Consider the following 25,140-nt stretch of genomic DNA (forward strand, 5'->3'; position numbering starts at 1 on the left):
CGCGGCACTCACACAACCCGCAGCGGCCGCACCGCAACATTATATAAATAGTGCTTTCGGCAAATGAATTGCATACATCAATCGACTATAATACTAACAAACCTCGTGATAATTACTATCGTGGCTGTTTCTACAGCCTCATTTTGCTATGGTGCGTGAGGTGGGTGCTGCGTGCGGAACGCGGAACCGTGCGGCACGAGCTCCGGCACGGGTATCTATTCCCCGCTGTGCTGGTCAGATCTCTGACCTTGTCCACCATCTTCTCAATCTCTTCGTCGTCTATATTTATTAATCCAATCCGTCTGCGCATTTCTACAGCCTTAAGTTGAATTTTCTCGAGCATCTGCTCCTTCTTGTTCAACTGTGAGGTTAGTAGCGTGATTGAGGGTGTGTGAGTTGAGGCCAAGCCACGCAAGACTGCGGGATGTATGTAGCAAAGCGTCGGTAAGCCGATTTGTGGTGTCGTCATCATGTAGGTGTGGCTGTCCCTACGAGTCGGAAGAAGCAGCGGTGTTTGTACGTCGATTTAGTCACCGCACTACAGTCACAATGCTGCAGTCACGATGCTGTCGTCATTCAATACGCATTCCCAAAAGCAGCTGCAATCAAATTTCGGTCATTGCCATCAAGCTTTCGAATCATCTTTCATGTGCTTCAGCTCGGCCAACACCTTTCCCTTGCCCCAACCTTCCTTCAGTGCCTTCTTGAGCAAATCCTGCTCACTAGCCGGTGCCATGCCTGCCGTTTCTGGTACTCTTCTATCCAGGTTGGTAGGAAAGGGATATCCCTCCGCAACATTGCTGACAAAAGCCTTGACTTCCTCACTCAGACCGTTTCTCTTGTATACCTCCGCCAGTGTGTTCCACGTGCGCTCCACCAGCGGTAAGCTGTCGATCATCTCCATTGGCTTGCCAAATGCACTCGATATCTGCAGTAGGTTGGCTGAGCGCTGCACGTCGGTTGATGTGTTTGAGCCCGCAGCATGAAAGAGAGCTGGGTTGAAGAACAACCCATCACCTTTCTCTAGAGGTACACTGACGTATTTCTCCAGGAAGTAGTTCTGAAAGTCCTTCAGTCGATACGCCACGTAACCCTCTTCGAAGTTCTGACTGAATGGCAGCAGCCTCGTCGGGCCTGACTCGGGCGGCATATCGCTATGAGCGACCGCGCCCTGAAGGGTGAGAAACTGGCTTGCAATCTGCACAGCTTTAGGGAACTTCTCGCAGGAGTCTGCACCCTGAAATCCGATGTGATAATCGCGGTGGCTGATCTGTGCTGCGCCACCTGGTCGCACAATGTTGACCTGCGCAGTCAGACGGTGATGCGGACCAAGCCATGCCGAGGATATGAGCGGTAGCCACGGATTGGAGTAATATTCAAAGAATGAATCCGGATCTACGAGACAGTGTTTGGAGAAGGAGTTCCAGATGCGAGAATTCGAGCCGGAGGTAGCGAAGTGGTCGCCTTTCTTGCTCGACATCTGCTCCTCTTTCTGAATGATTGTGGAGTACACATCGTTTACTCTGTCGATCATGCCGAGATCGGTGTACATATGCTTGGTGGCAAAGACACCCGGACCATGCAGTAGAATGTGGTACCACTCGTCCTGAAGCGCTGAGAGTTGATCTGCGCTGTACGACGTGAATGTTGATAGGTAGTAAATAGGGACGTTCTTGACCATGCCTTTGGCAAGTGGATAGTGAATTGGGACAGATTCGGTAGTCAAGACTCTGAACTCGTCCAGTGAAGGGGGTTGGCTTGTCGAAAACACTCGAGGCGTGATTGGAGGCGCGGTTGTGATGCCATTGCCAGGGCCCTGTGGCGCCGAAGATCCGTTCACTGTAATGTCCATTCGGATGGGGAAAATACGGTTGAAAGTCTGAGTATGTGTCGCGTCAACCCATTATCAAACACTCGTTTTATCTGAGGGTGAGGTTCTTGCTCTGGCAATTCCACCCGCTCAAGCATCGGGCGATCTTGCCGAAAAATGTTGTTTAGCGTTTGGCGGGAGCGGCCCAAGATATTTGCTTCCCCGCAAAATCGACCAAGCGATGATGCCTGTTTCATCGTTACACCCTCTTGTGAAGCCCTTGAGGCTGGGCCACTGACGGGGCTACCGGCTTCTGCGGCGTCTTAGGTCAAAATAGCCGGTACTCGTTCACCCGTTCACATCGCGAACGTTGGCTTCTGACACAGGGCGATGGAGGATTGATTGACATGCCTTATTCGATACTGGGCGGGATTGCTGCAGGGCGTTGACTGGAGATATACGCGTTCGCACTCTGAGAGTGAGCTTTGGCCTCAAGTGTTCGAAGCAAGGCCAAAACCACAGATCTGATAATTACTGCCTACGCATATCTCCGTATATAGTAGCGTGCACGGCCTCGTTGTGCACCGCGGCGCGTAATGCACCAACATCAACATTGACGCGTACTTTGTAACCCCCTATAACTCAACACCACGATGCCGCTGGAAGAAGCCCTTGCAGAGCTAAATACTTTAGGCCCTACTGAAGACTTTTCGTACAGAAAGCTTGCCGAAAAACACAGTTGTTGTCACACAACATTAATCCGCAGGCACAAGGGCAAATGCGCGTCGCGTAAAGCCAAGGCAGAACACCAGATGGTTCTCCACCCACGCAATGAAGTAGAGGTTGTGCAGTACATCAAATCGCTCACAGAGAGACACCTCATGCCTACAAGAAAGATTCTTGTCAGAATAATCAAGTCGTTGTGCAAGTGGGAGCCCTCCGATCGATGGGTCACGCGCTTCCTTCATCGCTACCCTGACGACCTTCTCACAGCCTGGAGCGCGCCTATGGAAAAGCAGCGCCACGACGCTGCTTCATACGATTCCTTTCGCTCATACTTTGATCTGCTGCACAGTACCATTAAGCAGCATTCAATACAGCCAGAGAACACGTACAATATGGATGAGAAGGGATTCATGATTAGAGTGATGAGCAAGGGCGTCAGAATCTTCAATAAGCAGCTCTTTAGACTCCAGAAATACAAGCTAGCATCTCATGATAGCAACAGGAAGTAGGTGACAGTGGTAGGAGCAGTAGGAGCTGATGGTTTTACGTTGCCGCCCACAGTCATTTATCCTTCATCGTCTCTCCAGATGCAAGAGAGCTGGGTGCAGCGCGTTAAGGCCAAAAAACACAATATACACTTTAGTACCTCAGTAAATGGCTAGACGAACGATGCTCTTGGTGTTGCCTGGCTCAAGCAAGTGTTTGATCGCCATACAAGAGTGAGGGCGCGAGGGAAGTACAGACTCTTGATCCTTGATGGCCACGGCAGCCACGTCACGCAGGCCTTTATTGAATACGCTCATGCCAACAAGATTCTGCTACTTATATTCCCTCCGCATGCTACTCACGCGCTTCAGCCGCTTGATGTGGCGTGCTACAGGCCGTTGGCGCAGCACTACTCTGATGAGCTCCTTCATCGCGGCCACACCACCGAGGGGTGGGTACCTGTGGCTCAGGCTGACTTCTTCCCGCTTTTTTGGGCAGCGTGGAAGAAGACCTTCACTAAAGACCTTGTTGTACAGGCCTTCAAGTGCACTGGGATTCACCCACCAGATGCCAACGTCGTGCTCAAGAAGTTCAGAAACCCAACACCAAAGTCGCCCAGCACGACCCCAGAGCCTACTCAGCTTCAGCCTGCACCAGAATCACCTAGTTGGCGCAAGACGTCGCGGCTTCTCAAGCGTGCAAGAGAAGATAATGTACCTGGTGCTGCTGAGGCAGTTGATCAAGCCCTTCACCAACTCCACGTGCGATTAGAGATCTCAGAGGCTAGGGTTGACGGCCTAGAAGAGGCTCTGAAGGCTAATAAGAATAAGAAGAGGAAGCGGAAGGTACTACCTTTGCAACCTATCGATGGTAATGAGGGTGGTGGTGCGGTTCTCTGGAGTCCTTCACGCATTGAGCGCGCAAAGCAAGAACTCCAGGCAAAAGAGGACCTTGAGCGCGCTGCAGAGGCAGCAAAAGCTACTAAGAAGGAGCTTCAACACCAGAAGAAGATTATTCAAGCAAAGGAGAAGGAGGATAAGCGTGTAGAGCGAGAGAAGAAGAAGGTATTGACTGCTAAGGCACAGGCTGCGAAGCGCGCTCAAACTGAGGCTCGTAAAGAGGAGGCAAAGCACAAGAGCAACGCAAAAAAAAGTACTCAATTGCCTGAACAGGCTAAGAGCAAGGCCTCACAGAAATCTCAGTCAAAAGTAACAAAGAATCGTGGTGGTAGTGCCGTGCGTAGTCAGCGGGTGCCTCACAGGTCGCCCTCACCACCACCACCTACCACGGCATCTACTAGCCGCACCACGCGTCCTCCCAGAAAACTGTGGTAGCTAAAAGTTTCGCAAAAGTCTATTTAGTAATCTACCAAATCATCTTGTAATAGCAGCGTCGTGGTGTTGCTCAATAATCTCACTTGTTTCGGGGTACAAAAAGTGATGTTGGTGCATCACGCGCCGCGGTGCACAACGAGGCCGTGCACGTTATGCCAAGACAATAGATCTTAGCGCGAACATCAAGATGCTACAATGCACACCCCCTCTACACAAGGCATCATTCTAGATAGACTCAAAATATAGGTAGGGTGTAGGTCTGCGTGGTATCTTGCACCTTTCTTGTAACTTTTAGCAAGTCTCTAGATCTACGTGTTGGGCGCCATCATGTATAAAGCTTTTGCGCTATGTCACATGATGTCGATGGTATTCTGAAAAGCACCCGTAGCTGACCTAAGTTAGCCGTCCCGTTAGGGGTCTGGGTCTAATACCTTATAATCCCAGTCATGTCGGTGACTGTCTATACCTGGGGTAGTTAGCGATGGCGCAGATCTTGACCTATCTGAATGATAAAGTGGGGGCCAACATCTGCGCCAAACCTAACTACCCTAGGTATAGACTGTCACCGTCACAACTGAGATTATACGGTAAATGGACTCTAACGAAGTCAAAGAGGGTGCAGAAACGCGCTGCTTCGCTACACCCCTCACTACCCGGCATCGCGGACATATGTGTACTGACGATGTATCATTGGAGCGAGATGGGGATTCACCACTACCCGCGATCACTCTGCTGCAGGGGTGATACATCCTGTCGGCGCGGCGGCTGAGACCTGATTGGAATCAATTCGTGCGAACAATTTCGCGGGGTATAAACCACCGCCACGGATACCACGTATGCCAACGTTTAACATTACACCGACCTCAGCAACCTTACGAGAAAGACTAGACCCTGAACCTATCGGCAACACTACAGACATCATTGTACCACGTTTCGAATCGACGACCGGGACATATCGATCCAGAAGGCTCCTCACGACGAGCCTGCAATTCGCGCCTAGCACACGTCCTCATTTGGTCAGCCACATCGTAAGAGGCGCAGCTCCTTGCAAGCATGCAAAGCGCTCTCTCCAGGCTCTGCAGCTTGTGCAATGACATCGATTTCTCGGCCCTTGTATGGCCAACTCTGCACATGAAGCAAGTCACAACGGCGAAGATCGATTTGGGCGAGGCTCAAGATGTCAGAGCACGAGCCTCGGAATGCGACTTCTGTCACTTGATTATCAGCCGATTGGATCGGGTTGAAGATCCCGATATCGAGAAAAACGCCCACGATCGATGTTGGCTAGGGACAAAATTGTTTGACTCGGCGCAGGTTGTAACGGAGAGACCAGGCAACGGGGAGATGTTCGAAGTCTGCTGGCTATACATCGAAATCGCTCCCACGACATTCAAAGGCTTTGTTGGGCCGATAGTGCCTGATATAATCTACAAACCAGGTGTCCAGAACCCGACTTCGTCAGATGCAACCATCCAATCTCGGCCGTGGACTCTGATGCACCTGCAGGGCTGTATAGATCCGATCCCCCATGTTGATACGTACTGCCAAGGTGATGGTTTGTTGGCAGCACCACTGTGGGAAAGCCGATACAGCGGGCGGTTGCGAGATCCTGTTCTCCACCATGATTTACCTCGTCGCTGGCTTCAATTGTGCATGGAGCACCACAAGAAAGACTGTTCGTCCGTCCCACATCCAATCGTGGACGACTTTAGAGTCATCGACGTGCGAGAAATGGCGATCGTGAGGGCTCAAAGAGCATGCCAGTACGTCGCTCTGAGTTACTGCTGGGGGAGTTCGTCGACTGTCCTGCTAAAGCGCGATAACATTGAAAGCTTCGCCGTGGCACGATCTTTGAGCAACATTACCCTGCCAAATACAATCACCGATGCTGTGACTGTCACGCGTGGATTGGGAATTCGTTACCTGTGGGTGGACGCGCTGTGCATTGTGCAGGATGACACAGCCCTGTTGCTGAAGCAGATACCTCAGATGGCCCACATCTACGAGCAAAGTGTATGCACTATTATCGCGGCGGCTGCAGAGAATGCAGACGGTGGGCTTGCAGGTGTGCGCTCCGGCACACGAACTATCAATTCCATTACGATAAGACTCCCAGGTATGAATCTCGTAACGGCTGCCGAAGATCCGGAACTTCCGGGAAATAACAGTTTAGAGCGTCGAATGGATTTAATGGACTATAGGTGGCGCTCACGGGCGTGGACCCTGCAAGAAGAAGTGGTCAGTCGCAGGAAGATATTCTTTGAAGGGGACCGAATATTTTGGTGTTGCTCGCACGGCATACTGACTGAAGAAACCGTCAAAGAGGTGGCAACAGCCCGTCGTTCGATCAGAAATAATCGAAGCGATACTGTTTCCAGTTCATTCCTTGAGATAAACACCATGTCCGAGAGTATCATGGATAAGGATTTCACGCCAGCCTTATACGAAAGGATCGTCATGTATTACTCCGAACGCAACTTATCTTTCCCATCAGATTCCATCAACGCAATAAGTGGCATCCTTCTTCAGTTCAGCCAGAAGCACCGTTTCAAATTCACATGGGGCCATCCTGAAGCCTGGTTCGCTTCATCACTGCTCTGGACTACAAACTATCAGTGTTCACCGAACGGCGGGGTCCAGAAGGTTACTTGGGGCGACAGCACAGAAGCCGAGATTCCGATCCCTACATGGTCATGGGCCGCATGGGTGGGTAAACTCGATGGCGACCGCGTTTTTTATAAATTCGCTCTCAGGCCTTATCGAAGCACACGCGGATACTGGTGTCCACTGTTCTATCGATGCACGATCGATGCCCGCAACAAGCCGCTGCCATACGCCTGCCTGAATCCCGAAAGCCTTCAAGGGCTTAACGGAAACCAATCGCATCCTAGCTGGGTGGGTCGCCCGCAGCACATCGATCTTTCAACTTCAGGTCCAACTCAGAATGCTCTGGATTCCGGGCTGCTTCGGTTCTGGACAAGCGTGGCAACCGTGTACGTTGGCAAACGAAGCACACTGTTGAGACGCGAAACGGTTGACCATGTGCTCCTTAATCAAAACGCCATACCGCTCGATAATGGGTGCTTTATCCAATCACTGGAAACGCTGTCATGGGCAGACGAGACACGATACGAGCATTACCCGACCGCTGTAGCTAACCTTAGAGAAGATTTTGTTCAAGGTGTCCACAAGATCCACGCTCTTGCGATTGAGCTGCATGATCGGTTTGTCTCAATTCTGATCGTCGAGAAAGTAGGCAATACATACTACAGGCGGGGCATTTGCTCGACTCAAGAGAACAGGTGGCTGAAATCAGATCCTAAGTGGTCCCTCATTACGCTAGGATGAGCGAGCCTGCAGATGTTTCTGGAGTAGTATCTGCAGGACAAACGCAATGAGAAATTTCACGCAGGTCCACAAAGTGCATTAGAGAAGGCAGGTAGAGCATTGTATATGACGGTAGTCCACACCAATGCCCTATTAGTCATGCCACCAACTCGTCGTCGCCTTCGCAGTGTACTCCAGATCGTCAATGAGCACAACCAAGGTCGGATCCAGAACAGCAAGGCGACCAGGCAAGCCGAAAGTAATCACTGTGAACCGAAGATCCCTATCTTTGCAGACGTCAGAGCGGTTTGCTGCTTGCCCCGGTGGGTTGGAGGGGTGGTAGTGATACGACTTCAAGCAGACCGGCTCGCTACTGGGTACCGCGATGTCGCTACCCTTACATCCAGTGTTGTTGATCATGTATTCGATGGGACCAGCAGCGGCACTGACTAGCTGCACAGACTCTTTTTCTACCCCTTGTTCTACCCCACAGCCGCACACTCAGCGCCACTGGCGTCTGGCAGCTTCCGCAGTAAGTAAGCTTCTGTGGAGTACATGATAGCGTGTTTAGTACTGGTCGGGCTTTCCCTTCAATTTACAGCCACCATGTTATCGTCATGGCCGCCAGTTATCCTCAACTCTGGTCCGAATTTCCGATCCTGCGGGGGTGATAATGCCTGATCGTCGCCTGGATGAGGCGTTGCTCGAGTTGGACTGAAACTCGGTGGCGAAGTCTGCTTCGTCTGTCTTGCGCGCCGTCGACACCGCCATCCGCTTGATCGGGTCCCCAAAGCGTATAATTGCACGTGTCTGGTGGCCGTATTCGTCCAGGCTGCTGGGCTACAACGATAGTGTTACACGCACTGGAAATTGAAATTCGACACAGCGGCGTGCTCACAACGTCCACAGACACACGAAGCCCGACCATCCACACCGAGAATCGCCGATTTGAATGCCATCTGACATCTGACCAACCGCACTCTCACGGAACGACAGCTAGTGAACTTATAGCCACATCCGCCAAAGCATCAAGCCTCAGGAGGTACACACCCACACCCACAACCAGAAAAAGAAAGTGGGAGGCGAGATTCTGCCGTCGGCTGCCTCCATGTCTAGAAGGTGTCAGAATTTCGTGTCACAGAAGTACCGCTGTTGCCCCTTTCACTCCCAGCGATCCCTAAAACAAATTGAACCAACGTTCAATCGCTTCGCATCCAACGGCGCACCGTAGACTTTGAAAGGCCGCCAGATAGATCATAGCCCATGGGCGGCGGATTCTTTATTGCATGCAGATCAACTCCCTCTCACTGTCGAGGGGAGAGAGCGACATTCTCGCTCCGTCGTGTAGATGTTGTGCTTGCTTAGTAAGAGCCCCCCTCTCAACCTCGAACCACAAATGCTCACAGGCACAACAGCGAAGAGTGAGCGAAGCGGGTAGCGCATTATTTCGTATCATTTCAGATTGCATCAGGCGGCAGGCAGGCGTCCAGCTCGTGCCCATGCTCAGCATGCCTTTACAGCACGACGCTACACATGGAACACGACGCACGTCCGGGACCCTCGAACCCCCCAAACGCCTTCCGCGCATCGACGCAGAAAGAAAACGGCTAGATCCTCTCCGCCGTGTGAGCGCCTCGGCCGCTCTTCCTGCCGTGCTAAGTCGCGCCCGTACCCTCCTTGGTCGCCTCATCGGGGTTCTCCTTCATCTTCTCCTCCCTCTCCTTCTCTCTCTTGCGCTCGAGCTCTCTAACCTTCTCGGGCGGGCTGTCCTCGACGAGATCGCTCTCGTTGTTGATGCCGCTCCACTTGGGCAGGCCGTCGGGGATGTCCATGACGCGCTGGCCGTAGAACATGTGGCAGCGGGGCTTGAAGTAGGCCTTGTCCTCGTCCGTCTTGAGGTGGATCAGCGAGGGGAAGAGAAGGATCATGTTGCGGCCCTCGTCCATGATGGGGCTGTGGCAGTACGAGCAGCGCACTTTGCAGGGCAGCTTGTGCTCGATGCTTTTTGAGGATGGGTCGTACCATTCGAGGTTGTGGTGGCCGTTGGTGAAGTTGATGTCCTCCTTGTGGAAGATGGCGGCCCACTGGAAGGGCGCGGCTGCGAGGGGTTAGCAAGCCAATCGCAAGTGTAGAGGGGGGACGACGCACCATGCTGCGTCTGGCAGGTCGTGCAGTGGCACAGCTTGCTATCGAGGGGCTCGCGGCGGCTCAGCTCGAACTCGACCTTGCCGCAGTGGCAGTTGGCCGTGTACTTGACGTCGAAGTCGTCGAGCTTCTTGTCATGCACGCGGTAGGGCGGGCGCTGCTTCCACTCGGAGATGCCGGTAGTAGACTCTCCGCGGCTCTGGTCCTTGTCCATTCTTCTAGCTGTGGTGGAGAACTCGGAGAACTTGGTGAACTGTGGTCGTGCGAGGTGCGCAGCTAGCAGACGTGCGCGAGGAAATGCAGTGGAGGTGGAAAGCAGTGGTGCACGACGCAGGGCGATTGCAGATACTGACATGGAGAGGAAAGTAGAGGGGTGAGGGAGGTGCTTGGACACTGCATTTGTTTGTGTCGCAATGGCTTCTATACTCATGTCGTTGTCATGACGTACGATTTGGACGACCTATCTCGATCGGGCTTAGGAGGGACAACGACACACGTCTGGCACGCGTCTCCATGGCGCCAAATCCCAATTCGCCCTGCAATGCAATGCTTTTCACGCTCGCTTGACCAGGATTCGTTTCCCGTGGGTCACACAGCATCCCAAGGTCTCTCACGCGCTCTTGAGCGCTTGCTGAGCCTCCTTGGCTGACAGCCCGAATACATTAATCAGATAGTCCCGCTCTGCGGAAACGTTAGTTGAAATCACCTCAGCGCCGCGGGTACTCACTGATATCGTTGGCTATGCGTCTCCTCACAGCCTCGAACTCAACCTCGGACTTGTCACGCGCGGCGTCTTGCTTCTTCGAGTTGATCGTCTTGACGCGGAACTTGAAGCGACCGCTGACTGGTCGGTGGTCTGATACCCTCACGCCGTCGTGCCGCCTGTAGTCGAGCTGCTTGATCCTACCCAAGCCGCGGTACAGCAGGCGGTCGCACCAGGCGGGCGAGCGCTTCTTCTCCGAGGTGTCGTAGTTGTCCGTGCCGACGTCGTACTTGTATGTGGGCGCAAACTCAATGGGCATTTCGTTGAACGCGCGCAGGCGGAAGCCGGGGTTGCGCTTGCGGGAGAGGAGGAGCTGATCGCGCTCCAGCAACTTGGCCAGGTTACCTTGCCGTACGCAGTCGATGACTGTGTTTCGTGGCATGGCGTCGATGCGATAGTTCAAGTCGCCGTTCAGGATGCAGATCTCGTGGTCTAGGATCATCGAGCCATCTCCACCGCCCACGAAGAAGTTTGCACAATCCGACGGAGACCGGTTCTTCGGCAGCGGCGCCGCTTCCATGATCGAGGCTGCATCGTTGTTCCGGTGCGTGGTCTGCGTCTGGCCTGCTGCAAGATGGCAGTTGATCAGGCACAGAGAAGAATCGTCAAGTAGGAAGCGAACGACCAACGCGCCCTTGTTCCCCACGCGACCACTGAAGCCCAGCTTGATCTCAGCAGCGCTCACATCCCGAATGTTATTCCGCTCCGACGACTTGACAAAGACACAGGTGAAAAGGCCAACCAGGTTGGCCGTGTGCAGCAAAATGTAGTTCTCTCTCGGCGCATGCTCGTCCAAGACTCGTATCAGGTGGTCTTTCCAGGCTCGGTACTGGTGCGACATGTGCTCGTGCTCGGAGCTCTCCTTTTGCTTCTTCTTCTTGAAGAAGCTTTTGGCGGTGATCTTCTTGTTCTCCAGGTCGACGAGCTCCTGGAAGCCAAACACCAGAATGTCTGGTGGGTTCTCCGGCTCGACAATGTCGCGCAGGAAGTCGCGATCGCCCGACTGCCGCAACGTGGTCGGCTTCACGGCGCCGGCATTCCAGGTCATGACTCGCGCAGACAATTCTCGAAACTCGCAGTACTCGGAGTCGCGCTGTTGCATCAGGGCTTCTGCGCACTGTTAGCGAGCACTACACATGGCAAGTCCGAGCTTACCAAGACAGTCCGTCTTCAACATGCCGTCCCAGATGCGCAGCATTGTGTCTGTGCCCAGGGATGCGACCTGAAACCTGTCCTGCTTCCAGATGCTCGTTCGATCTGCAATGATTCCCGCAATAGGCTTTTCGTGGGCCTTCCAGTCCTTCAAGACCTTCCAGGGCGTGCATGCCGGGTCGTACACATAGATCATACCCGTGCTGTACCCCGCCCACAGGTAATCGCCAGCTCCGACAAGAGAGCTAATCTTGTAGACGCTGACGTTGACGATGCCCAGGCATTCGAAGCCTTTCTTTGCGTATATGGTGACTTTGCCGTCAATGTGGCCAAAGTAGATGCGGTCCGGCTGACTGCTGACAATGGCTCCCGAGGTCACGTCTTGCACATTGAGCTGCGACAGCGGGCTGTCGGTGAGCTGCTGGAAGTAATTGTGATCCCCTGTGCGCTTATACACTCGCAGCTCCTTGGCGTACGCGACCCACAGCTGCGATCCAGACACAATGGAGAACGTGTGCCCTCCACGGATCTGGAACGTGAGCGGTGCCTGGTGCAGCGAAGGCGAGCCAGACTCGTCCGCGGGCCAGATGTGAATCTTGCCCGTCTCGTCCAACGACCACATCTCTCCCGCATACCTAAAGATCTTGGCAATCACGGCCCGTGGGTGCGCATTCTTAGTAAACACCACACTTTGCGTGGGTATGTCGATTTCGTGCATCTCGCCCGTGTTCATGCCCAGCCACAAGCGCTTGCCCTCGTGTTCGACGTCTTTGGCTGGCCTGAAAGCTAGCGCTGTAGCCTTGACAGTGTCGCCGTGCGTCATGGTCATGAGCAGGCGTCCGTTGAGGACGTTCCACACGTTTGTCATGTAGCCCGTCGTGCACACGTAGTCGCCGCAGACGGCAAACAGCTTCGTGTCGTATCCTGTGGGGATCCCTCCGATGGAGTCTGGAAACAGCGGGGGTCTCCGATTCGCCTGCGATGAGTCTGGGTAATCGGTCAGGGCTGCCGCCTGCTGCTTCTCAGGGGAGCTTTCGTCGTCGTCCGAGTCGTATGTGTAGGCCTGCGAGGCTTTGCGAGATGATTGTTGGGGTGGTGGCGTCGGTGTCGGTGTCGGCCTTCTCATCTCTCCCGACTTTCGGGGTGGAGGAGGCTCTGGAGGACCCAAGAACCTTGCCGGGGTGGTGGTGTTGATCGTTTGCGTCCGCCGCGGTGGGGCCATGGTCCTCGCGCCATCGTCAAAGGCCAGCGAAAGCGGCCGCCCCTGGTCAAAGGATCTCCGCACCGGCACGTCTGGTGGAGCTGGGCGCTGCAGCTGCACACTCTTTCGCAGGTCCGTGGCCTTTTCCCGTCTCACCGGCAGAGCAGGGCGGTCGTCCTGGCCGACGCCGTTTCTATGGGAGCCGGCGGTCGGTGGTGATGTGCGCTTGGGAGGTGCATTCGCAGTCCTCGAGTCTGCGCAAGACGGATTTACAGCGACTGCATGGTGCACTGGCGGAGGTGGAAAGTAGCCGTCTTTTAATATGCCCTTGGGCTTCGAAGCTACGGATGAGGCAGGCGGAGACGGATCTGGGGCTTTCGCACTGCCCGCACTGCTCGGGGGCGTGTTGAAGGGAGAGATGCGCTCGTCTTCCGACTTGGCTGGCTCCAAGCTCGCCCTCGGCTTTGCAACCGTCTCTATCGACTGCGGCTTCGAGGGTATTTTCGGCTTGCCAGCTCGATTGACCGGGGGCGGCATGGGCGGCGCAGAAGCAGTGGGCCGCTCGTTCCTGCGAGCATCGCCAGACACGCTCGACCCTGTGGCGGTGGCAGACAGGGGCTTGGTGGCGGCGGCAGACAGGGGCTTGGTGGCGGTGGCAGAAAGGGGCCTGGTGGCGGTGGCAGAAAGGGGCCTGGTGGCGGCGGCAGAAAGGGGCCTGGTGGCGGCGGCAGACAGGGGCTTGGCCAGTGGCCCAGACGTGCCATTCCTGCTTCCAAACTTCCAGGGCCGCGACGCTGCTGACGGGGAGGGCGAGTCGAGGGCGGCGTGCGACGTCGGTCGCGAGGGCCGCGGGGAGAGGATGGACGGGGCCATGTCCGCGGGGGGCGACCTGGGCGAGTTCACAGTGACTTTGGGCGGCGAGCGTGTGCGCGAGCGGGTGGGCGATCTGGGGGGAGAAAAGGCCACCATGGACGTCGGGCGCGGCTTGGGATTGCTCCACGGCGCGCGCAGCAGCGACGAGCGCGGGGTGGGCCTGCCGCTGCTGCTCAGGTCGCTCACGCTGGGCGAGGCGCGGTCGATGTGGTCGCTCGGCATGTCCAGCGACATGCGCCCGTCGGCCCTGCGGTTGTCGTCGGCGACGGCGAGGCGGTCTGCGGGGCCCGGGGAGCGCTGACGAGGGGCTGCTGGCGGCGGCGCGGGTTTGTTCGCGCTCAGGAGGTTTTCAAACTGGGCGCGGAGGGACGAGACGGGCTTCTGGAGCGTGGGTCAGCATGCGTGAGCGGCGCCATGTTCGCGACGTACGATGGACTCGGCCTCCTCCTGGCCGTCCTGGGCGTCCATGGCTGCGGGCAGCAGTAGGTCCCGCGTGTGTTCCGTGTGAGTTCCGTGGGTGTTCCGTGTGAGTTCCGTGGGTGTTCCTCCTGGTCAGCCAGCACCGGAAGGCGTCCTGCAGCTCTGCATCGACCGCCGAGGAGCTGGCGCAGGTGCGGGCGGAGGCGCGGGCGGAGGCGAGCTTGCGGCCGTCATGCGCCGGGGATCATGGGCGCGCGGGGCAGTGTCGGCCGTGTGGGAGGCGGGCGTTTGTGCGGGAGGCGGGCGTTGGTGCGGGAGACGGGCGTTTGTGTGGGAGACGGGCGTTTGTGCGGGAGGCGGGCGTTGGTGTGGGAGACGGGCGTTGGTGTGGGAGACGGGCGTTGGTGTGCGTGCGCGTGTGCGTGTCGGGCAGGCGGTTTGGTGGCAGCTCAGCAGCCCATGGATGTGTGCAGGGGAAGCGACCGTGGCTGTTCGGCGGAGACGCGTGGACCGTCGTCTATACGGCGTGCGTGCTAGGAATGCTGCCCACTACTGCAGGGATCGCCGGCTGATGCGTGGGGTTCCAAGCCTGTGACGGCCGTGTTTCAGCCCACGGCCGTGCTCTGGCGGCAGAGGGACGAAGAAACGGGCGGGTGCTGCGTGGCAGTGTGAATAATATGCACAGTGTGAATAATATGCGCAGTGTGAATGAGGTGCGCAGTGTGAATAATGTGCGCAGCGTGAATGATGTGCGCAGCGTGAATGATGTGCGCAGCGTGAATGATATGCGCAGTGTGAACAGTGTCCTGGGCTGGCCGTTTGCTGGGAGCTCTGGGTGAGAGCCGGTCTTGAGCTCTCATCAGGGCCCACGACCCTTTCCCGCAGCAGCCCAAAAAGTTACTGTATTAACCATAATAACAATCCGTACCGCGGTAGTGACCCGCGATCAGCAGACACCGCGACCAGCAGGCCCCGCGACCAGCAGGCACCGCGACCAGCAGGCCCCGCGACCTTCTAGACAGCCTTTGCACCAGCACCTTCTAGACAGCCTTTGCGCCGCCTCCGCCCTCCCCGCCTGCGCGCCCGCCCTCGCTGCTGTCGCCAGAATGTGGTGAGCACCCGCACCCGCACCCGCACTCGCACTTGCACCCCGCGCACCCCGCCGCCCACGCCGCTGACCCCCCCGCAAGCAAACACGTCCTCAACGCGCAGGTCTCGATCCGCTCGCCATGCTGCAAGAAGTGGTTCGACTGCGCCGAGTGCCACCAGGAGACGGCCACCCACGCCCTGCTGCAGAGCTTCGAGATGGTCTTCATCTGCAAAAAGTGCAAAAAGGCCTTCCGCAAGGACGCCCGCGAGTTTGAGGACAGGTGCGCTCTGCCAGCACGAGTAAGAAGAAGCGCTGACCACACAAAGCGACGAGTACTGTCCGCACTGCGACAACCACTTCGTCCTCAATGCCCTCACCCCCAAGGCCAGCCTGAACGTCGAGGGCGAGGATGCCCGCGTCGACAACCGCATGATCAAGGACGAGAGGCAGAGGCAAAAGGACCAGCGCACCATCTTCGACGTCGAGGATGCCGCCAACAGGCTGGGTTGACCTGGGGGCACACCAAAGGCATCAAAAGCGCCATGCAGCGCGACACAACACCCCACGTCACACGACAGCGCCGAGTCGAGAACGACCGACGCTGTGGAGGAGGAGGAGGACATGTGCTATATATGCCGTTCATCGAGTGCTGTATGCCGTTCATCGAGTGCTGTATGCTGTTCATCGAGTGCTGTATGCTGTTCATCGAGTGCTGTATGCCATTCATTTGCTAGCAACATGCCTTTCAATTCCTAGAAACATGCCATTCATTTGCTAGCAACATGCCTCTCATTTCCTAGAAACATGCCTCTCATTTCCTAGAAACATGCCGTTCATTTACTAGCAACATGCTATTCGTTTACTAGCAACATGTGCAATGCACGAGTTCATCATCATCATAAGTCCGAGTCTGCCACCTAGACGCCGTTGCTTCGTTTTGCTGCCGTCCATCGTGACCTCCCTACGCCCCGGACCCAGAGCCCTCAGCAGGCGTGGGGCGGGTGGGCAGCGCGCCGCTGCCCGCAGACCTCCCAGGTCTCCTGCTCGCCGCCTCCTCCTGCTTCTCTGTGTTGATGTTTTCCACGTACTTCTCAATGTCCTCCACCGGCAGCATCTCGAGCGCCTTGCCCGGTGCCGACACGGCGATCTCGATGTTCTTGGCGCCAGTCTGCACCACCTCCAGCAGGGACTTGATCGTGAGCTTGATCGTCTCCTCGCGGTCCATGCCCTCCTTGTGGTTGCGCTCGAGGAACTCGCGGACCGTCTTGCTCGATCGCCCAATGGCGTTTGCCTTCCTGTTTGCAGTCAGCGGGCTGCCCGGCTGCCGTTATTTCTTGACCGCTTACCATGCCGAGTAGATGCCAGACGGCTCGGTCTGGTACAGGCGTGGCGTCTTGTCGTTGGGGTCGAAGCCAACGATGAGCGTGCTGATGCCAAACGGCCTGACACCACCGCTCTGTGTGTACCGCTGCTGCACACCCGCAACGTACTTGGTGATGTACTCTATCGACACGGGGTCCTCGACGGTGAGACGATGTGATTGCGCCTCCAGGCGGGCCTTGTCGACGAGAATGCGGGCATCGGCGTTGAGTCCGGCGAACGCGAGCGCCACGTGGTTGTCGACGAGGCAGATCTTCGACGGCGTGATGCGTGTGTCCTGCAGCTTCATCGCCGACCTCTTCTCGCATCCCAGCACTACCAGTTCAGCGCCCTTGACACCGACGGCGCATGTTCCTGCGGGGTATCAGCTTCGATCTGCTTACTCCTCGAACCCGGTGACGGCGTACCTCGCTTGACCGCCTCGAGCGCATACTCGACCTGGAAGACGTGGCCGTCCGGACTGAAGACTACCCAAGTTAGCTACCGCCATCCATCACGTACTGTAGCTTTGTCTGTACCTGAGAGCGCGCGATCGTAGCCTGATGCCATCGTGTATGTTGTGGTAATTCACGGGAAGGCTGTCGTATGGTCAACTCAGTGTGAACGGCGACGTCGAGGTGATATGGCGGGGAGTGTTGTGTACGGCGGCAATCAATGCTCGGAGCTTGTGGAGCTGTCCGCGTCGTTGCTCTTGCCTGGCCGCGCCAAGCACGTGGCTCGTGCCTCATGTCTTATGTCATCGACCGTGAATTTGACAAGAGGCGCATCACCAAACATCCCGCACTCTTCACTCTTTCTCTCACTTTTTGCGTCATGGCGACTTCCGCGCGTTTGGTTTCGTCTCTGCGACGCAGTGCGCTGTCTGCTCGCCCTGCGTCGCGAGCTCAATGCTTGAGATTGGCACCGCAAGTCAGAAGAATAACTTCAGCGACATCGGAACCGCACCAACCAGACTCAAAAGGAGGTCTGGACGGCCCGGCACCTGCGAAAACGATAAAGTTCACTTCAGAGTCGTATGTGGCGATGAGCGGAAATAAAAATCACGTCCAAAATCTGACCCTTGCAGATATCCAGAAATCAAGAGAGACCCAAAGTTTGCTAAGCTAACAGAAGAGCATGTAAATTACTTCAAGGGGGTTGTAGGCTCAGAATCTGCCATTATCGATGGCGTTACCAAAGATGCCAGCGAAGACATCGAATCCTTCAACAGTGACTGGATGCGCAAGTTCCGAGGCCACACCCAACTTGTCTTGAAGCCGAGCAACAAGGAGGAACTCAGCAAGATCTTGAAGTACTGCAATGATAATATGCTTGCCGTCGTGCCACAGGGAGGCAACTCTGGCCTTGTTGGCGGTTCCGTGCCCGTCTTCGATGAGATTGTCATCAACCTCCAAAAGATGAACAAGATCCGTTCTTTCGATCCGGTCTCCGGCATCCTGGTCGCCGATGCTGGTGTCATCCTCGAGAACGCTGACAACTACCTGGCTGAACGCAACCACATCTTCCCTCTCGATCTTGGCGCAAAGGGCTCGTGTCAGATCGGCGGCAATGTTGCGACGAATGCAGGTGGACTGCGTCTTCTGCGTTACGGCAGTCTACACGGCAACGTTCTTGGCATTGAGGCTGTCCTTCCCGATGGTACCATTGTCAACGATCTCTGCACCCTCCGCAAGAACAACACTGGATACGACCTGAAGCAGCTCTTCATTGGTGCCGAGGGTACCATTGGCATCATCACCGCGGTTTCAATCCAATGCGCGGCACGGTCGCAGGCGGTCAACGTAGCCTACTTCGGTCTCGAAAGCTTTGAAAAGGTCCAGGAAGCGTACCGCACAGCCAAGGGCCAGCTGGCTGAGATCCTGTCTGCATTCGAGCTCATGGACGGTCGCACCCAGAAGCTTGTCCACAAGGTCACCGGCAAGAAGATGCCCCTTGAGGGCGAATACCCGTTCTACTGCCTGGTTGAGACAAGTGGTTCAAACACTGACCATGACGCAGAGGTACGCTAACCGCCGCAACGGAAAGACGATGCCCATGACTGACTTCGCTAGAAACTGCAAGGATTCCTCGAGCACGTCATGGAGACCGAGATTGTGCTTGACGGCACCCTGGCCGACAACCAGACTCAGATCCAGGAACTCTGGTCGTGGCGAGAGGGTATCACAGAGGTCCTCGGCCACGAGGGTGGTGTGTACAAGTATGATTTGTCGATCCCCATCTCAGAGCTGTACGACATCGTCAACGACACCAGGGATCGCCTGACTGAAGCTGGCCTTGTCGGCGATGGCCCTGACTACCCCGTCGTCGATGTCGTTGGCTACGGCCATATGGGTGATGCGAACCTACATCTGAACATCCCCACACGGAGATTTGACAAGGCCGTGGAGAAGAAGCTGGAGCCATTCGTGTACGAGTGGGTACAGAAGAGGAACGGCAGCATCAGTGCGGAGCATGGCCTCGGTGTGACAAAGAAGCCATACGTCAGCTACAGCAAGAATGAGACCATGATAAGGCTGATGAAGCAGATTAAGGATCTCTACGATCCTGTAAGTCCTTCACTCCTGTCAAACTTGGCATTCGCTGACCCCATCGCAGAAGGGTATCATGAACCCGTACAAGTACATATAGGCATCCGTGCAGGAGTATTGGACCATTTCTACCTTTCATCCTCCTACCGCAGTCATAGTCGTGTATCACAGGCTCGCTCCCTTCGCGATCTTCTTTTTCTCAAGCATCCTCCGCGCGTTTCCCTCATATATCCACCCCCTCTGTTCCTCATCGAACAAATGCTCCAACCCATCTCTCATTTTCTCAGCAAACCGCTCCACAAACCGCGTCTGCGTAAACGGAAAATCACTCCCGTACATCAACCTCTCATGCCCAATCTCAAACCCTTCCACGAGCGCTTTCAACTGCCCCTGCCCCCCACTCTCGCCATCGAAGACAAACCCAGCCAGGTCAAAGTAGAACTGCGTGTCTAGCTGCTCTCTCACGCGCGCCGCATCTAGTTGACGCCCTCCAGGCATGACAGATGAGAACTGGATGAACCGCGTCAAGAGCGGTGGCAGGGCGCCGCCGGCGTGCGGGATTATAAAGGTCATGTGCGGACACGAGTCCACTGTCCCGTTGCCGAAGAGGTTGACGACGGCGCGCGCCGTGTCGAAGAAGAACTCGAAGATGGGGATTGGGTACTGCTCGCCAAACGGCGTGGCATGCGTGGTCTGAGGATCTCCTTGCCCGGCACTGGGGTCGTGGGTGCAGGGCTTCGTTGGGTGGATGAACACGGTCGCCCGCAACTCGTTCAATCTCTCGAAGACGCGCGCGAACTTTGCATCCCCGAGATACAGCCCCCCGTAGTTCGTTATCAATCCAAACCCATCACAGCCTTCCGCGACCGCTTTGTCAATCTCCTCCAGCGCCGCGTCCACATCTGGCAACGGCAGGGACGCCCAGAAGCCGAATTTGTCCGGCTCCTCACGCTTCAGCTTCGCTGCATAGGCATTGCACTCGCGCGTCAAAGTGCGCGTTAAAGTGGCGTTGGCGGTATCTAGATGTGTTCCCGGCGAGGAGACGGAGAGCATGGATTTAGTCACGTTGGCGGCGGCCATCATCTCGAGGTGTGCAGAGGGCGACCACGACGGGATTGCCGGCATGCCGTCGGGATACAAGTGCCCGTTGGCGGCTAGTGCCTCTTGATAGAAGGGCGGCAGGAAGTGCGAGTGCACGTCTATCCGGGGTGGGAGGGCCATGACGGTGACTGCTGTGAGGGTGGTGATGAAGAGGGTTAGGAAGAGGGTCATGGAGGTAGTCGATGCGCAGGAGCTGGGTCAAAACTGCTGGCTCAGCGCTATGTATTTTCTGCCGTATTTTCTGCCCTAGGTGCGGACATATATACCACAGAAGAGGCTCTCGAATAATGGCATGTACGACACTGTCCGGCTTGAGGCTCTCGGGACCCCGCCCCGAGGCGGTCCGGTGCATGGCAATGAGGATCTACAGTACCTGCAGATCTGAGGCTATTTTGGTGGCCATTATTCATGACTGCATTCTCTAGGCAGTGTGACATGGTCGAAGCCAAGGATTCACGACATCCGGTCCGCGATTGAGACTGTGGATAGACAGGGATGAGGAGGGGCACGGAGGGGCATGTGGGACCCGTTCAAGTGAACGACGGCAGACTGCACTGCCATCCATCACACCACGAGTCTCCCTACAGATGACTAATGATGCCGTGCAGCATCCCAAAAGCAAGGATAAACGTCTGCTGTCGGAGCTACAGTTGGTTCTGCCGTTGCAGCTGTGGCTCCCGCATGTCGATCAAGCATCCGGATCCCGCTCGCCGACGGCGGCTGCCCCACATGCGCTTTCTCTGCCACAGCTCTGCCCTCGCTCACAATTCCATCATTCGCCGCCATGACTCTGCGCACCTCCCACCACCACCTCATTCCTTGTAATCGCCATGGAGAAGATTACGGATAAGATCAACGCCCTGCCCGATGGCGCAAACTACTTCTCGCTGGAGTTCTTCCCGCCCAAGACAGCCATGGTAAGCCCGCAACTCGTGTCGGCGTCGGCGCGCGCGCACCCTGCCAATGGGCTGCAAGAGCAGTACTGACAAGTGCACAGGGCTTCGCCAACCTGCAGAGCCGTCTCGAGCGCATGTCCCAGGCCCTGCGCCCGCTCTTCGTCACCGTCACCTGGGGCGCTGGCGGATCGACGGCAACCAAGTCGCTCGAGCTCGCCGAGATATGCCAGCGCCAACTGGGCCTCACCACGTGTCTGCACCTCACGTGCACCAATATGGACCGCGCTCTCATCGACGAAGCCCTCGAGCAGGCCAAGGTGCTCGGCATCCGCAACATCCTCGCCCTGCGTGGTGACGCGCCACGGAGTGAGGAGTACCGGGACGAGGACAAGTCGCCCGAGCAGGACTCGAACAAGGACTTCACCTGGGCCATTGACTTGGTTCGCTATATCCGGAAGCAGTACGGCGACTACTTCTGCGTTGGTGTCGCTGCATACCCCGAGGGCCACTCGGACGAAAGCCACCCAGAGCACCAGAATCCGAGCTACGACATACCGTACCTGGTGGAGAAGACGCAGGCGGGCGCCGACTTCATCATGACCCAGCTGTTCTACGATGTGGGGAAATTCGACAGGTTTGAGACCATGCTGCGGCAGCACGAGAGCGGCGCCTTCAAGACAATACCAATCATTCCCGGCTTGATGCCCATCCAAAGCTACTCGATTCTGAGGCGCACCACCAAATTGAGCCACGCGAACCTGCCGGCAGATCTCTTGGCGCGGCTGGATGCGGTCAAGGCCGACGACGAGCTGGTGAAAAAGGTTGGTGTCAAGATCCTGGGCGAGATGGTGGAGCACATCAAGGCACGGCGCGACGCCGCGAGACGAGGATTCCACTTCTACACACTGAACCTCGAGAAGGCCGTGTCACATATCCTGGAAGACACACATCTGATCGGGCAGATACCCACCGAGAATGACGAGGATGCGATCGAGACAACGCCAGCTATCAATCTGGAACCTCCAAGCGGCGTACCTTTGAACAAGGGAAGACGCCGGCTGTCGTCGCTGAATTCGAGTCCACACAACAAAGTCATCCGAGAACGATTGTCAGCATCGAAGTCCAATCAGTCCTACGAGACGTCCGACACAGAGGCCGGCATCCCACGCGGACCCGTCAACACACGCGCGAACACACTGGCCATCTCGGAGGGCGAAGGCTCACTTGGGCGTGAAGCAACATGGGACGACTTCCCCAACGGTCGCTGGGGTGATGCACGCTCACCTGCCTTTGGAGAGATCGATGGCTACGGCCCCACCCTCCACGTCTCCAACGCCTCCGCCCTCAAGCTCTGGGGTCGCCCAGAGACGCAAGACGACATCTCTACACTCTTCAAGCGCCATGTCGAAGGCACTCTCGAAGCTCTGCCGTGGAGCGAACAGACCCTGAGCGAGGAAACAAAAGCCATCGCGCCGCAACTCTTCGCTCTGAACGCAAAGGGCTGGTGGACAGTAGCCTCCCAGCCTGCCGTCAACGGCATCCGCTCGACCGACCCTGTCTTTGGCTGGGGTCCCAAGAACGGCTACGTCTTCCAGAAGCCCTTCGTTGAGTTCTTCATTCCCTCCGCCGCATTCGCCGAACTCAAGCCCCGCCTCGACGCTCACGAGCAGATCACATATTTCGCTGGTAACGCAGCTGGCGATTTCGAAGCAAGCCAGGAAGATGCTGTCAACCCTGTTACATGGGGTACGTTTGCGGGCAAGGAGATTGTGACGCCGACGATCATTGAGGCCGTCAGCTTTAAGAGTTGGAGAGATGAGGCGTTCAGTATCTGGAAGGAGTGGCAGAGGATCTACCCAACCAAGAGTGCCACGGGAAAGCTCTTGAGGGAGACGAGGAACGATGTCTGGCTGGTCAATATCATTTGGGGCGACTTCGTCGAGGGGAATGGGCTGTGGGAGTTTCTGGGCGCCTCAGGGTGAGAAGATTTCCAGCAGAGTGGGTGTTGACAGTGTTTGTGATTGGAGTGAATGACGTTGAAGTTGAGACTGGATAAGTAGCTTCGAATCGTTCAAAACGAACCAGATATTTCTCAAGGTTGGAGTTTTGCTCTCACTGCGAGTGCGTTATCGCGCCACACAGCACTTCTCGCGTCATGTGCAGCTACAGTCGATCGACATGGCTCGCAAGTTGACTACATATTGCTGAGAGCTCTACTGCTAACCACAGACAAAATGCGACACACCAGAAGTCTACACAGGAGAAGCTTTGATACTGGATTAGGCTGCTGTCAAGATCGCACAATACGTCCATGGGCTGGGGCGGTCGCAAGAGCGGCCATGTTTAAGATGCGGTGCTTCCAAAGTATCTTCGGGCCTTCGCATCCATTGCGCGTTTGCGCATTGAGACTCCTGTGATCAGACCACAGCCAATATGACACAAAGGATTGGGGCGTGATGCACCTATCGTGGATATGCTTGCCAATACAATAGAGAAGGTAGGCTTCCCAGTCTGTACTACATCAGAGCTGTTGCTCTCATTCAAAGACGAGCAATGAGTTTGTCGCCAAGGGCCTGAATGCTTTCCTCGAAGTCATCATACGACTGCACGTTCCATTTCGCTCCTCCTGCACCAGGCACGGCATCAGTCCCCGGGAAAGCGACATACAGTACGTCGTTTTCATCATGGCCTGAGTTGCCGTTGATAGACGTGCCATAACAGGCCGTAGCAAGCGAGATGGACGCTTCGCCGATAACAGGGGGCCCATCGTTGCCATTAGTGTCACCCCAGACACCATAGATCTTGATGAAGAAAGTTAGCAGGAGAATCCAAGGGGTGCAACAGGAGAGCCTACTAGCTGGTTTGCGCAGACAACTGCCATTACACTAAGCGGTTGAATGCCATATTGCTTCGGATCGAACGATGGATTGTTCCCGTCGTTTCCGAAAACCACAAACGGGTGGACCTTTGCGTTTAGGTCATTAATACCAGCACCGTAGCTTGCTACAGTGTCTTTGAACGATGTCTGACTTTGAGTGTCCCCACTGCTACCACAGCGTCCGTCTTCGCCTGCACCGCCTTGCTGGCCATCACAGTCAACGTCCATATTTGCCAACTGACCGCCAGCACCGTGAAGATAGAGAACTCCACTTGTTTGGTCCTGGCAATAGGAGAAAGCTTCGTGGCGTATTAGAACATGGCTCGCGTTTCTGGGTAGTAATCGACAATGTCTTACATTTGGGTCCTCCCTGAGTGCCGTAGAAGCCTCCCTGAAGCTCGTGGGGACAGCTTTGATCGCTTTTCACTCTGTTGTAGAAGTTCAGGACATTTGTGGGAACATCTCGGGCTACCACAGATGGATTCAGAGCGAGGGCAACAATGGACAGAGCGGTCAGACTATGAGAATGCATAATGACGAAAGAGGTCGTGAAGACGCTTTGAAATGTGGAAATCCGGATACAAGAGCAGAACAATAGTTATAAAGCAGAGGAGATCATTTTATCGCTCCGTTTATGACGTCGCAGTAGAGCCTGTTTTATGCTGTGCAGGTCCTAATGAAATAACTAGGTACCACTTTATGGCTTTGAGAGTATCTAACGTTTGTTTAATTACCGGTGAAATACCCATCAGAGGATCCGAACGGAAGCTGATGCAATCAAGTACCCGGTGTGATAAACCGTACAGGGGGTAGCACAGTGGGTACTACATCGACTATATGCCCTAGATCTAAGGAACCGACGCGGCTATGGTCACCTTTCACTTGCGGGTGAATGAGATGTCCATACGTACCAGCATGCTTTGTTCGTAGGCCACCAGAGGCTTCTGATGCCGAGTAAATTGGTGTCGTTCGCAAATGTTTATAGGCTCAGGGATATGGCTATAGTCTGCGGCCATTGTCTTTTGCCCGT

The 25,140-nt window shown here is 55.7% G+C and overlaps 11 protein-coding genes and 1 pseudogene across 12 annotated transcripts; 6 read left to right on the plus strand and 6 right to left on the minus strand.

Moving 5' to 3' along the window:
* Positions 1-625: 625 nt before the first annotated feature.
* On the minus strand, positions 626-1,852 carry M421DRAFT_63402 (uncharacterized protein; the record flags this gene model as incomplete). The annotated part of the gene is made up of 1 exon (XM_033596063.1): positions 626-1,852. The coding sequence occupies one exon, from the start codon at positions 1,850-1,852 to the stop codon at positions 626-628; it is 1,227 nt and encodes a 408-aa protein (XP_033448698.1).
* A 520-nt stretch (positions 1,853-2,372) lies between these two features.
* Positions 2,373-3,165, plus strand: M421DRAFT_160893 (uncharacterized protein). The gene has a single exon (XM_033587677.1). It carries the CDS (start codon positions 2,464-2,466, stop codon positions 3,043-3,045), a length of 582 nt encoding a protein of 193 aa, XP_033448699.1. The 5' UTR covers positions 2,373-2,463; the 3' UTR covers positions 3,046-3,165.
* A 35-nt stretch (positions 3,166-3,200) lies between these two features.
* On the plus strand, positions 3,201-4,447 carry M421DRAFT_392258 (annotated as a pseudogene; the record flags this gene model as incomplete). Its single annotated transcript has 1 exon — positions 3,201-4,447. A coding segment is annotated over one exon (1,156 nt), but the record flags the coding sequence as incomplete, so codon positions are not given.
* A 562-nt stretch (positions 4,448-5,009) lies between these two features.
* M421DRAFT_420991 (HET-domain-containing protein) lies at positions 5,010-7,839 on the plus strand. Its single transcript, XM_033592675.1, has one exon. It carries the CDS (start codon positions 5,410-5,412, stop codon positions 7,702-7,704), a length of 2,295 nt encoding a protein of 764 aa, XP_033448700.1. The 5' UTR covers positions 5,010-5,409; the 3' UTR covers positions 7,705-7,839.
* A 1,499-nt stretch (positions 7,840-9,338) lies between these two features.
* M421DRAFT_63012 (uncharacterized protein) lies at positions 9,339-10,042 on the minus strand (the record flags this gene model as incomplete). The annotated part of the gene is made up of 2 exons (XM_033596031.1): positions 9,339-9,781; positions 9,832-10,042. The coding sequence occupies 2 exons, from the start codon at positions 10,040-10,042 to the stop codon at positions 9,339-9,341; spliced, it is 654 nt and encodes a 217-aa protein (XP_033448701.1).
* A 279-nt stretch (positions 10,043-10,321) lies between these two features.
* On the minus strand, positions 10,322-13,122 carry M421DRAFT_161122 (DNase I-like protein). Its single transcript, XM_033587679.1, has 4 exons — positions 12,939-13,122; positions 11,747-12,849; positions 10,556-11,701; positions 10,322-10,509 (listed from the first exon to the last, which is right to left on the minus strand). The coding sequence occupies exons 1-4, from the start codon at positions 12,977-12,979 to the stop codon at positions 10,439-10,441; spliced, it is 2,361 nt and encodes a 786-aa protein (XP_033448702.1). The 5' UTR covers positions 12,980-13,122; the 3' UTR covers positions 10,322-10,438.
* Positions 13,123-15,192: 2,070 nt separating this feature from the next.
* On the plus strand, positions 15,193-16,152 carry M421DRAFT_420993 (uncharacterized protein). Its single transcript, XM_033592676.1, has 3 exons — positions 15,193-15,348; positions 15,428-15,607; positions 15,654-16,152. The coding sequence occupies exons 1-3, from the start codon at positions 15,344-15,346 to the stop codon at positions 15,835-15,837; spliced, it is 369 nt and encodes a 122-aa protein (XP_033448703.1). The 5' UTR covers positions 15,193-15,343; the 3' UTR covers positions 15,838-16,152.
* M421DRAFT_420994 (N-terminal nucleophile aminohydrolase) lies at positions 16,003-17,376 on the minus strand. The gene is made up of 4 exons (XM_033592677.1): positions 17,226-17,376; positions 17,115-17,174; positions 16,674-17,061; positions 16,003-16,622 (listed from the first exon to the last, which is right to left on the minus strand). Exons 1-4 carry the CDS (start codon positions 17,254-17,256, stop codon positions 16,289-16,291), a joined length of 813 nt encoding a protein of 270 aa, XP_033448704.1. The 5' UTR covers positions 17,257-17,376; the 3' UTR covers positions 16,003-16,288.
* Positions 17,377-17,520: 144 nt separating this feature from the next.
* On the plus strand, positions 17,521-19,335 carry M421DRAFT_63003 (D-lactate dehydrogenase 2 mitochondrial precursor; the record flags this gene model as incomplete). The annotated part of the gene is made up of 4 exons (XM_033596029.1): positions 17,521-17,720; positions 17,774-18,707; positions 18,759-19,253; positions 19,303-19,335. 4 exons carry the CDS (start codon positions 17,521-17,523, stop codon positions 19,333-19,335), a joined length of 1,662 nt encoding a protein of 553 aa, XP_033448705.1.
* A 65-nt stretch (positions 19,336-19,400) lies between these two features.
* M421DRAFT_63076 (amidohydrolase 2) lies at positions 19,401-20,456 on the minus strand (the record flags this gene model as incomplete). The annotated part of the gene is made up of 1 exon (XM_033596036.1): positions 19,401-20,456. The coding sequence occupies one exon, from the start codon at positions 20,454-20,456 to the stop codon at positions 19,401-19,403; it is 1,056 nt and encodes a 351-aa protein (XP_033448706.1).
* A 455-nt stretch (positions 20,457-20,911) lies between these two features.
* On the plus strand, positions 20,912-23,471 carry M421DRAFT_420997 (methylenetetrahydrofolate reductase 2). Its single transcript, XM_033592678.1, has 2 exons — positions 20,912-21,253; positions 21,334-23,471. The coding sequence occupies exons 1-2, from the start codon at positions 21,167-21,169 to the stop codon at positions 23,212-23,214; spliced, it is 1,968 nt and encodes a 655-aa protein (XP_033448707.1). The 5' UTR covers positions 20,912-21,166; the 3' UTR covers positions 23,215-23,471.
* A 51-nt stretch (positions 23,472-23,522) lies between these two features.
* On the minus strand, positions 23,523-24,753 carry M421DRAFT_420998 (glycoside hydrolase family 75 protein). The gene is made up of 3 exons (XM_033592679.1): positions 24,468-24,753; positions 24,087-24,409; positions 23,523-24,033 (listed from the first exon to the last, which is right to left on the minus strand). The coding sequence occupies exons 1-3, from the start codon at positions 24,640-24,642 to the stop codon at positions 23,773-23,775; spliced, it is 759 nt and encodes a 252-aa protein (XP_033448708.1). The 5' UTR covers positions 24,643-24,753; the 3' UTR covers positions 23,523-23,772.
* Positions 24,754-25,140: the final 387 nt, after the last annotated feature.

This window comes from Didymella exigua (genome assembly GCF_010094145.1).
Source record: "Didymella exigua CBS 183.55 unplaced genomic scaffold M421scaffold_14, whole genome shotgun sequence".
Classification (NCBI taxonomy): Eukaryota; Fungi; Ascomycota; class Dothideomycetes; order Pleosporales; family Didymellaceae; genus Didymella; species Didymella exigua.